A 12,611-nucleotide genomic window follows, 5' to 3' on the forward strand; every position below is an offset into this window, starting at 1 on the left:
CAGGAGACATGGAGTTCCACCCCCTTGTGGCTGGCACGGTGTCTGGTTAAAACATACGATTTAAATGAGATAGAGGTTCCTAAACATAATACTCAAAATGTCCAGCATACAATAAAAAATTACTAGTGAAACCAAGATCCAGGGAAATCTCAGTTTCAATGCGAAAGGACAAGTAACACATGACACACTGCAAAGAAACAGATGTTAGAGTTCTCTGACAAGGATTTTTAATGCAGCCACAGCAAAAGTGCTTCAAAAAGCGGTTACAGATATGTTTAAAACAAATTAAAAACACAAAGTCTCAGAAAAGAGAGACATATTGAAATATTTAGAGGCACTTATATCATTTGGAAAAACCGGCTTTTAGAATAGAGTACCCCAAATCCTTAAATTAATCCTTATAGTATTCGCTATGAAAGGATCATGATTCAAGTAACACCATTTGCTTAGCAAGTTGTTTTTAGTCAATTAGCGTGTGATTCTGAAAGTCAACACAAAGAATAAAGTTGTACCTAGTACTCAGTACTTATGCTGCAAATGGTCTTTTTGCCACTTAGGTTGAAAGCAGTAGTTTTTTTTTTTTTTTTTTTTTGGCTGTGCCCAAGGCATAGAGAAGTTCCCAGGCCAGGGATCAAACCTGTGCCACATCTATGAGAGCCATAGCAGTGACAATGCAGGATCCTTTATTTTATTTTATTTTATTTTATTTTATTTTTTTGTCTTTTTGCCATTTCTTGGGCTGCTCCCGCGGCATATGGAGGTTCCCAGGCTAGGGGTCCAATCGGAGCTGTAGCCGACAGCCTACGCTAGAGCCACAGCAACACGGGATCCGAGCCTCGTCTGCAACCTACACCATAGCTCACGGCAACGCCGGATCCTTAACCCACTGAGCAAGGGCAGGGACCGAACCCGCAACCTCATGGTTCCTAGTCAGATTCGTTAACCACCGCGCCACGACGGGAACTCCGACAATGCAGGATCCTTAACCCCCTGAGCCACAAAAGAACTCTGAAAGCCAAAGTTTTACTGAACTGCGGCTAAAATATACAGTCAACAAAAGTACAAAAGATTTATATATTTTGACAGTTTTTAAAAAATAAAATTGCTTAATGAATTTGTTAGATTCATTTTTCTACTGGCCAAAACATGTCAGATCACAAATAATTCATTTCAGAATAAAATTACTTCTAAAGATATTTTTTCTGGAAGTTCCCGTTGTGGGTGAGTGGGTTAAGAACCCAACTAGTATCCATGAGGATGCAGGTGTGATCGCTGACCTTGCTCAGTGGGTTAAGGATTCGACATTTCCATGAGCTGTGGTGTAGGTCACAGATGCGGCTCAGATCCAGCATCACTGTGGCTGTGGTATAGGCCGGCAGCTACAGCTCCAATTCAACCCTAAGCCTGGGAACTTCGATATGCTCTAGGTGCAGCCCTAAAAAGAGAAAGAAAGAAGAAGAAAAAGAAATTTTTAAGTTTTCTTTCTTAATTGATAAATCTGATTTAAGCAAACACATGCAGACAGGAATGTCCACATGCCACAGGTGCAGCTGTATAAAAGCAAAAAAAAAAAAAAAAAAAGATATTGTTTCTAAATATATCTTTTAGCAGAAAGGAATATATAAAATGGCTTGTCTACTGAGTTAAAGATTTCAGCTTCCCACATAGCTTATTAGATTTTACCTAATGGTAACTGTTATCTTTTCATGTTTTGAATTTTCTGGTGTAAACACTCTACATTTAATAATTATTTTATGATATAACTATGATAAAATTTTGTTTTTTAAAAGGAAGGCAAAATTAAAATTCAAGAACAAAATCGTTTTCTTTATTTTCTTTGTTTTTCTCCTCTCAGCCTTCAGAGTCTTTCTCTGAGGCTTTCTCTTGCTTTTCAGATGCTCAGATCATCACACAACTCATTCCTAGGTGATGCTTTACACTGGATGCTAATCATCCAGGGAGACAGTGTTAATTTTCTCTCACAGTTTCTATCAAAACAGAAACTAACATTTATTGAGGATCTACTATATACCAGGAATGGTGCAGGGTATTTTCATGTATTCTATTCTTTTATCCTCGACATGGCTCTATGAGCTATTATTCCCATTTTACAGATGAGGCAATTGAGAATCAGAAAAATTGATTAACCTGCTCAAGGCTGCTAAAGTATTCTCACTTAAAGCTCAATATTAAATAGAAATTGAATTTTCTCCTTTGGAAAATTACTTATGATAGCATAGAGAAGTCAAAGAGACTTGAACTCAAAGAAAGGAGTGAAAGAGGAGAAAGTTTGGGAAAGAATTAAAAAAAACAATGGATAAGGTACGGGAGTGGATGGGATTTAGACACGAAGGAAGAAGTTAGTAGTTTATCTGTCAATACTGTGATGGGAAAAATTTTGAAGAAACAAGGCTCATAAGATTATATAACTAGATTAATCATGTGAAGAAACAACTAGTTATAACCAAAATAAAACTAGAAATTAAGAAATATTTTCTAACACGTAACATCAAAAATGAATCTAGTTAACTATTCCAATTAGTTTCTTGTCAGTAAGATCTGACACGAATTTATCTCAGATCCTCTAAACGAGCCACAGAAAAGCGACCACCAGTTGAGGTAACAATCTTCCAAGATATTGTGAAGTTATAACTTAAGACTGGCTGAGTTAAAGCAGTGGCAAAGCTCCTTTTAAAGGAAAAAAAGAATCTTTAAACTCTCTCTACAGATGAGATGATTCTCTGATGATAATACAACTCAGAATCCTAAATATTCAAATCTGTTACTCCTCTCATATGGCTAACAGCAAAGGCTTAACTCTTTAAAGAGTAAAAGAGAATATAGCCTTTTTCAAGCTGAGGAATAGTATTAAGACTGAATAGTGAATACGAAGGTTATTCATTTCTAGGTCTTCCACATTCTATTCTGTATCAATAAATATATAAAAAATTGCATGTTAACCACATCTTAACGTTCCACAAAAAATGCTGTCAGTGAATTAAATTTTACTGTGTGTATTAACTATTATAAAGGGGCAAATGAAGCAATCACTTAAATATTTCTAGGAAAATGTAAACATATATATAAGATACCATGCTTCTAGATTGAAAGGTTAAACATCATTAAAATACCACTTTCCCCCAAAGTAATTTATAAATTCAGTGGTTCCAATAAAAATTCCAACTAAAGGAAAAATGACAGATAACTGTTCCTTCATTAACTGAATGAGATGATTATGGAAAGCTAAGCTTTTAGGTATTGAAATTTCAGAATAAAGAAAATTCAGAGAACGAAAGAGCTTAAAGCAAAAAAAAAAGTCTAAAATGTAGTTATTTCAAATAAAATAACACTGAAAAATGACATTTTTCAGAATATAGAACAAAAAGAAAAACATGAAATAAGACCTAAGTTCAGAGGTTGGGTTCACAGCTATTTTTGAATGCTATATCCTCTTCTTGGATTGACCCCTTTATCATTATGCAGTGCCCTTGTATGTCTTTCATATAGTCTGTGCTGTACAGTTTATTTTGTTTGTTAAGAGTACTGTTACCCCAGATTTCTTTCTGTTTCCATTGGCATGGATTATCTTTTTCTAACTTTTGACTTTCGGTCTCTGTGTCTTTAGCTTAGAAATGAATCTCTTGCAGGCAGCATATAGATGGGTTTGGTTTTTGTATCCATTCAGCCACCCTCATTTTACTGGAGCATTTAGTCCATTTACATTTAAAGTAATTATTGATAGGTGTATACTTACTGCCAGTTTGTTAAGTGTCTTTTGGTTGTTTTTGTAGTTCTTCTCTGCTCATTCTTCACACTACCCCTTTTTAAATGGTTAAACCACTGCCTTTATTATATATTTGCCTTTATTAGCGATATTTTTTCTTTCATATATTTTATTTCTAGTTATGGCCTTTTCTTTCCATTTCAAGAAGGTCCATTCACATTAACTGTAGGACAAGTTTAGTGGCAGTGAGTTCTTTGAGTTTTTATTTGTGTGGCACACTCTTCTTCTCCCCTTCAATTTTGAATGATAGCCTTGCTAGGTAGAATAGCTTTGGTCCTAAGTTATTTTTTTCCTTTGTATGTACTTTAAAGATAGAATATCACTCACTTCGTCCTGCACTGTTTTGTTTTTTTGTTTTTTTTTTTTTGCTTAACAAAAAAAGTCTTGAAAATAGTCCTTAAAAAATAAAAATTCAATAGATAGATTAAAAAGCTATTTCCAATATAGTTGAAGAGATGGTCATTATAAATTCTCTACAATCTAACTACTATTGAGGCATTTATTACTTTAAAAACATTATTTAAAAACTAAAAATTCTGATGTGTGTTTTATAACCGAACTGAAAACTGATGTCATTTAATACTTTGTATTTAAGTACTCATGAGTGGAATTATTTCATTCAGAGGAAAATGGGAACCCAGAGCTTCTCTCCTTGGGCTTCAGATGCAAGAATTCAAAAATAATTTCAGTTCTCGACAGTTAGGTATCTCACTCATTATGTATATCACTTGATTCCTCACTTTAAGTAATTTTTATTTTGACTTAGTTTTTCCTGTTTTGTATTTTATATGTGTATTTTAAAAGTCACTTGAGATTAATTTTCAAAAGATACAGCTTGTGTAGCTCAATTAAAAAACAAAACAAAACACACCTCAATCAAAAAATGGGCAGAAGATCCAAATAGACATTTCTCCAAAAACATAGAGATGGCCAACAGGTACATGAAAAAATGCTCAACATTGCTAATTATTAGAGAAATGCAAATCAAAACTACAATGAGGTATCACCTGACACCTAACTCTAGTCAGAATGGCCACTGACCAAAGTCTACAAATTGGACTTCTCTTGTGGTGCAGCAGGTTAAGGATCCAGTGTTGTCACTGCAGTCTCACTGCTGTGGAACAGGTTCAGTCCCTGGCTTGGGAACCCATATGCTGTGGGCATGGCCAAAAAACAAACATCAACAAGTCTACAAATATAAACGCTTGAGAGGGTGTGGAGAAAAGGAACCTTCCTACACTGCTGGTGGGAATGTAAATTGATACAGCTAGTATGGGAAACCAGTATGGATATTCCTAAAAAAACAAAGATAGATTTACCATATGATGCTCAATCCTACTCCTGGGCATATATCCAGAGAAAACTAATTTGAAAAGATACATGCACTCCAAAGTTCGCTGCAAGCACTATTTACAATAGCCAAGACATGGAAGCAACCTAAATGCCCATCAACAGATGAATGGATAAAGATGTGTATACACACACACACACAGACACACACAGACACACACAGACACACACACACACACACACACACACACGATGGAATATTACTCAGCCAGAAAAAAGAATGAAATATGCCATTTGCAGCAATATGGATGAACTATCATACTAAGTGAAGAAAGCCAGACAGAAAAAGATAAATATCATATGATACTGCTTACATGTAGAATCTGAATTTTAAAAAAAAGAGATACAAATGGGCTTACAAAACAGAAATAGACCAACATAGAAAACAAACTCATGGTTAACAAAGGGGAAAGGTGAGACGGAGGGATAAATTAGACGGATGGTATTAACATATGCACACTCCTATACATAGGAGTGTATGCTGTATACTCCAACAAGGACGTACACATAGTACAGGAAATTGTACTCAATATTTTGTAATAACCTTTAAAGGAAAAGAATCTGAAAAAGAATATACATATGTGTGTGTATACACACATATTTACACATACAACTGAGTCACTAAGAAGTACATGTGAAACTAACAAGACATTGTTAATCAACTATACTTCAATTAAAAACAAACAAATAAATAAAAGCCACTTGAAATTCTTTTTGAAAGATAGTTAGAGCACATCTATAAAACACTTATTACATTAGACATCAAAAGTTATGGATTTGTTACCCACCAAAAGGGGGGTAAATCTTCCTAGGTGTTTATGTTTACTTAAATCTTTTTCTAAAGTGTGTGTATTTTTTAAAACATTTATTGAGAAATTCACAAATAAGTGTTAGAACTGATTTAACTTTTATAAAACCTACAAATGTTGGTCTGCTCTGATTGAGATAAAGTAGAGAAAGAAGAAGGCACTCTTGGCCCACTAAGTCCACCAGGTTTCCTAGGGCTCCTTGATCACAGGTTGAAAACCACAGCTGCAAATGATTCTCATCTATTTGATTAATAACTTGATTATTCAATTAAGTCTGACTGTTCTAACCACAAGACATGAGTCAAAACACTACTACAGAAAATTTCTATGGGGAAACATACGTATTTTGGAATTTTTAAAAAATAAAGCCAGACATATAAAGAGAATTCAGCAATGATAGGGGAATTGAGAGAAAAATTTAGATAAAACTCAAGATACTGATAGAGTTCGCATAGTGGCTCAGTAGTTAACAAATCTGACTAGGAACCATGAGGTTGGGGTTCGATCCCTGGCCTTGCTCAGTGGGTTAAGGATCTGGCATTGCGGTGAGCTGTGGTATAGGTTGCAGATGTGGCTCGGATCCCACTTTGCTGTGGCTTGGTGTAGGCCAGCAGCTACAGCTCCGATTTGACCCCTAGCCTGGGAACCTCCATATGCCACGGGAGCGGCCCAAGAAATGGCCAAAAAGAAAAAAAAAAAAAAAAAACCCAAAACCCAAGATACCATTTTTTCAGTCAAAATTAATAGCACTATGGCTGCTTCTCCTTAAAGCTAAATGAAACAAAGCAAAGCAACGTAAGTATAGCCACTGAAAATCCAATAATAAAGATTACCTTAATCTTAAAAGCAATTAGATAAAAACCAAGTGATCAAATTTCATTTTCTTACATTGTGGAGACAAGGCAAATATTAACATCTTGTGTGCTGTTGAACTCTTTCACAATCTTGATTCTTTCCTCTGACTTTGTACTTCCATCAAGTCGTCGGTAATCAAGCCCAGACGCCATGCAGTATTGTTGCAGCACATCAAGCAACTAGAGGAAAGATACAGAGATGTGCAAAGACAAATTCATGGTTTAATGTTTCATACCATTACAGAAATGAGCTTTACTAAGTATTAATTGCTGGTGCTCACAATTTCTTTCTTGTAAGAGTAGCAAATGTTTTTCTAATTTCTGACCCATATACATCTTCCCATTATACTGAAGCTGACATTAGTGTTCAGCCATCTTTGTTTTTTAAAAAAGTCAACTTTTTAGGGGAAAAAAAAAAATCAATCTTCATTGTTTTAAACAAAAACCGAATAAAAAGAAAAGTATTGGCTAACTCATGGAAATATATTTCATTATTTTTGTTCTTTTCACATTCTAAAATGTATGAAATGTCTGAAAGAACACTTTAGTTATTAACAAAAACATCAACAGGGAATTAGAAATCTATCGTGGAGTCTGAGTAAGTAACCCTCCTATAACTGAAATTTAAGTATCTGTTTTACAAGTTGCTTACAATATTATCATCTCCTACAGAAGAAACATAAGATGGAAAATGTGCCTGGATGCTATTTTATCTCTTAGACTTCATGCCTCAGGAGTTAGGGCTGAAACAATCAAGAAGACACTTCAGACAAAACTCACCTTGGTGGAAAAGGAGAAAAGAAGAACTTTATCTTTGTTTTTCCTGCAATGATTTAAAAGCTGCTGAAGAACCTGGAAGTGAACCACAGAACATCAGTGAACCACTTTTAACAAAAAATATATCTTATACCTATACGCATCACTTGAGAATTTCTTAAAAAACTATTTTTATACAACATAACCTCAGTTATCTTTTATAAAGCCATTCATTTTTTCCAAGTTAGAGAAATAAGGTATTAGATATTATATGAAATGTTATTCATCAATATATTGCCAATAATGAAGTAAAGTTCGCAAAGGCTTTTATTTCATCTCATATGGTTTTAATAAAAAGGAAGCATTTTAGATTATGGGATGCATTTAAATGGATTAATTTAATTTCCAAAATATACTTTCTTTATACCTATAATATGTTCAGAAACTAAATTAAGAGCAGCATTCCTTTTACGGGGTATTTAAATTTTCTCTAGATAGATGTAATAAAATGTGTTTAATTACATCTAGGTTCTAAAAATCTGGATATTTATTTTCTCAAAATAATCCGTCAGAGATATACCTCGTCTCATTTTCTCTCCTCTGTTTCTCTATTTACAGTAAGCCCTGAATTCCAGATTTGACTCTGACCTCAAAATGCCAATAATCTGCCCCCATACACAGTGCTTTTAGGAAGGAAGCAAATTATCCAAAGCCTTTGTATGATAGTAACACTGTTATTCTTAAACAGGCATTTCCACATCTAGCAAGGACAGCTTCAGAACATTGTGCAAAAAGCAAACCACAAAGGAAAGAAAAGGAATTTTCTGTACTAAGGATAAGGTTTCTCTGAACTATACAATAAACACTAACCATCTTTTTATCAAATAATGATAAATATTTAAATTTTAAATAAGAATTTATAGTCAATATGAAACTCTTAATAATTGAGCAAGAAAAGACACTGTGCTAACTCTGACCCCTTCCCACAAATCCCTCACAAAAAAAAAAAAGCCACACCGATAACCAATCAAATGGTAAATAAAAATGTCACAGATCAGGTAATACTTGGAGAACATATAAAATAAATTTTATAGAAGTTCCCATTGTGGATCAGTGGTTAACAAACCCAACTAGTATCCATGAGGATGTGGGTTCCATCCCTGGTCTTGCTCAGTGGGTTAAGGATCCGGCATTGCCATGAGCTATGGTGTGGGTCGCAGATGCAGCTCAGATCCCATGTCGCTGTGGGTGTGGTGTAGTCAAGCAGCTGTAGCTCTGATTTGGCCCCTAGCCTGAGAACTTCCATATGCTATGGGGACAGCTCTAAAAACAAAAAAGGCAAAAATAAATAAATAAATTTCCATTTGTATTGGTTTTATTTTTAATAAAATAATTGACCTTATATAAAGAATGTGGACTTGAATTTCACATAGTACATTAACTTTTTAAAGTTAACAGACTTTATACTTTAGAGCAATTTTAGACTTAGACAAGAATTGAGTGGAATACACAGAGAACTTTCTTTCAGACTCCCTTCCTCCGCAAACTCCCACTTCTCTCTTGTATATTGTTTCCTATATTTTTAACATCTTGCATTAGGGTGGTATATTTGGCTGATGAATAAATACTGATAAAATTACTGTTCATGAAAGTGCACAGTTTACATTAGGGTTCACTTGTGTTGTACAGTTCTATGGGTCCTGACAAATATATAATGACATGCATCCATTACAATATTATACAGAAACTTTCGATGTCCTAGAAATTCCCTGTACTCTATCTATTCATCCTTCCCCGTAAATCCCTCTCGTACGGATTTTTTTTTCTTCCTTTCTCTATAGTTTTGCCTTTTCCAGGATGTCATATAGCCGGAATCATACAGTATGTATGCCTGGCTCCTTTCACTTAGCATTTGATGTGCCTCTGTGCCTTTTTGTAGCTTGATGAATAATATTCTATTGTCTGGAGGTACCATATACCAGTGGTACCTCGTTTATTGTTTGTTTATCCATTCACTTATTGAAGGACATCTTGGATGCTTCCAAGTTTGGGCAATTATGAATAAAGCTGCCATAAACATCTGTGTACAGGTTCTTGTAGGTTTTAAACTAATTTTGGTAAATACCAAGGAGTGCAATTGATAGATCTTGTCATAAGAATATGTTTAACTTTGTGAGAAACTGCCTTCCAAACCATTTCTGCATTCTCACCAGCAAAAATGAGAGTTTCTATTGCTCCATATCCTTGTCAGCACTTGGTGTTGTCAGCGTTTTGGGTTTAGTCATTCTAACAGGTGTCTAGTGGTATCTCGTTTTAATTCGACATATGATGACATATGACATATAATATTGAGCAGCTTTTCATGTGCTTATTTGCCATCTGTGTATCTTCTTTGGTGAAATATCTGTTCAGATCTTTTGCCTGTTTTTAAATTGGATTGTTTATTTTCTTATTGTTTCAAGTTTTAAGAGTTCCTTGTGTATTTTAGATACCAGTCCCTATTATTTTGCAAATAAATTCCCCCCAGTCTGTGGCTTCCTCCCAGTCTTTTCATTCTCTTAAATACATTAACACTTTAGGTCAAAGATATAACGCACAGAAATCCACCCTGATTGAGTGGCATCATACCAATTATGATGTCAGGTTTTCTTAAATATCTTAAAGTAAAAACAAAAACAAGAAATAACAAAAGTGAATCCTTTTGGACCAGAGGTCTTCGTTAGGATAGTTAAAAAAAAAAAAACTTAAGTAAATGAATAACTATAAACTAACATCCCTTACTAAAAATTTCAGAAATAACAGTGTGGTCACTATAGGTAGTCTTAATAATACAGACCCAATGTTATGTCACTCAGCTGTCCTCCACAGGACAAGACAATCCACCTGTAAAGGAATCCTAAATTTGAGAAAGTTCACAGCTAATGAATCTTTGATCTAATTTTTCTTGAATTAGTTAGGTCTAGAGATGAACATGACTCTTGTTTGATTCCAACAGCACCAAATAGGGCTTTCTAGTTTTTTGTTTTGTTTTGTTTTTTCATCCCTGACCGTAAGACTCTGGCATTTCCCAGAGTATTAAAGGGAGAATGAAGATTCTTATCAGAGGAGTGAGTGCAATTTGTGATCACCCCCTTGAATAGCAGTTAAGGTCTAAAGACCTTAGCACTTAAGAGAAAGAGCTGGAGTTCATGAGTGTGGCTTTGAGGCTACCACGGGTATGGTAGGTATTATGTCTACAAATACACTGCAGCTGCAGGCGAACCTACAATAAACAAAGAACTAAGATCTTTTACCACCTGAATTCAAGAAGTATATACAACTTGGAGTTCTTAACCCCACAGGCATTAATTCCATTATAAGCCTATAAGTTCTGTATTACTAAATCACTAGATGATGTTGCTGATCAAATGATGAAACACAGTCTTAAGAACACATCCCTAACTTAATACTACCAGTCTCTGTTTTGTTGGTGTTCTCCCACAAACCAAGTAAACTAGGACTTCCTTCACATATAAAGATATATACCCAGCCCCTGGCAATAATTATCTTCTAAAAATCATAATAAAAATAAATGTAATAATTACCTTAATCAGGTACTATTATTCCTAGATAAATAACTTCAATATGTTTTAAATAATACACTTAATGGGTATATACGAATATAAAATATAGAGCAATAAAAATCCATTTAATTCCTTTTTTCTTTTTTTGCTGCACTCATGTTATACGGAAGATTCTGGCCAGGGATCAAATCTGGGTCACAGCTGTGACTCATACCCCAGCTGCAGTAATACCAGATCTGATCCTTAACTCACTTTGCTGGGCCAGGATTGAACCCATGCTTTAGCAGCAATTTAAGCTGCTGCAGAGACAATGCAGATCCTTAATCCACTGCACCACAGTGAGAACTCCTCCATTTAATTTCAAGAGTGGTAAATTTTTAATGAAGAGTTACAATGAATAAAATTTAAATAAATAGGCATGAGTAATAAAGTTTTCTGGAAATATGCTATTGGTTTGAACTATGGGATTGTAAGTGCTCAGTTCTAAATTAATTAGGCATTTTCCATTTCTCAGTTTTAAAATAAATAAAAGTCAATAAAATGGATAATAAAAATAGATTTATTATTGTTAGGAAATATTATTAGATATGAATTAATTTTTGTGATAATAAATCATAGGATGTTCTAATACAAACTTACTTATTTTAACAATATACAACTTTCCGAAAGTGAATATAGAGGGAACACGTTTCAACATAAAAAAGGCTATATGTGGTAAGCTCACAGCTAACATCATACTTAATGATGAAAAACTGAAAGCTTTTCCTTTAAGATCAGGAATAAGAAAAGGATGTTCACTCTTTCCATTTTCATGTACTGGAAATCCTAGCCAGAGCAATTAGGCAAGGAAAAAAAAGGTATCCAAATAAGAAATGAAAAAGTAAAATTGTCTCTATTTGCATATGGTATGATATTATCTATAGAAAACCCTAAGGACTCCACCAAAAAAAAAGTTACAACTAATAAATAAATTCGGTAAAGTCGCAAGATACAAAATCAATATACAAAACTCAGTCGCATCTCTATATATTAATAAAGAACCATCAGAAAGTAGAATTAAGAAAACAATCCCATTTACAATTACATCAAAAAGAATAAAATAACTAGTAATAAATTTAACCCAGGAGGTGAAAGACATGTGCACCAAAAACTGTAAGACACTGATGAGAGAAACTGAAGACACAAAAGGAAAGATAGTCCATGCTCATGGATTGCAAGAATTAATATTGTTAAAATGTTTATACTACCCAAAGCAATCTATAGATTCAATGGAACCCCTATGAAAAGTCTAATGATGTTTTTCATAGAAGTAAAAAAAATATATATCCTAAAATTCATATGAAATCACAAAAAACTCCAAATAGCCCAAGCAATCTTGAGAAAGAAGAACAAAGGTGGAAGCACCACATTTCTTGATTTCAAGCTATATCACAAAGCTATAGCAATCAAAAGAGCATTAGCATAAAAACAGACACATAGATCAATGGAACAAAAT

At 34.2% G+C, this 12,611-nt stretch overlaps 1 protein-coding gene across 6 annotated transcripts in view; it reads right to left on the minus strand.

Annotated features, from left to right (window-relative positions):
- The window catches only part of ERCC6L2 (ERCC excision repair 6 like 2), a 129,145-nt gene that overhangs the window by 69,717 nt on the left and 46,817 nt on the right, over nt 1–12,611 (minus strand). For all 6 annotated transcript variants that reach the window (XR_014817656.1, XM_021064596.2, XM_003357697.6 and 3 more), the window contains exons 10-11: nt 7,578–7,649; nt 6,832–6,977 (exon numbers count right to left, since the gene is read on the minus strand). Coding sequence is in view for 5 of the 6 variants with exons in the window: in XM_021064596.2 (XP_020920255.1) it covers nt 6,832–6,977; nt 7,578–7,649 (218 nt within the window). In the remaining variant the exon portion in view is untranslated. The remainder of the gene's footprint in view (nt 1–6,831; nt 6,978–7,577; nt 7,650–12,611) is intronic.

Source organism: Sus scrofa, chromosome 10 (assembly GCF_054392235.1).
Source record: "Sus scrofa isolate SSC_HxYL_T2T_F1_AM1 chromosome 10, Sscrofa_HxYL_maternal_Yorkshire_Landrace_v2.0, whole genome shotgun sequence".
Classification (NCBI taxonomy): Eukaryota; Metazoa; Chordata; class Mammalia; order Artiodactyla; family Suidae; genus Sus; species Sus scrofa.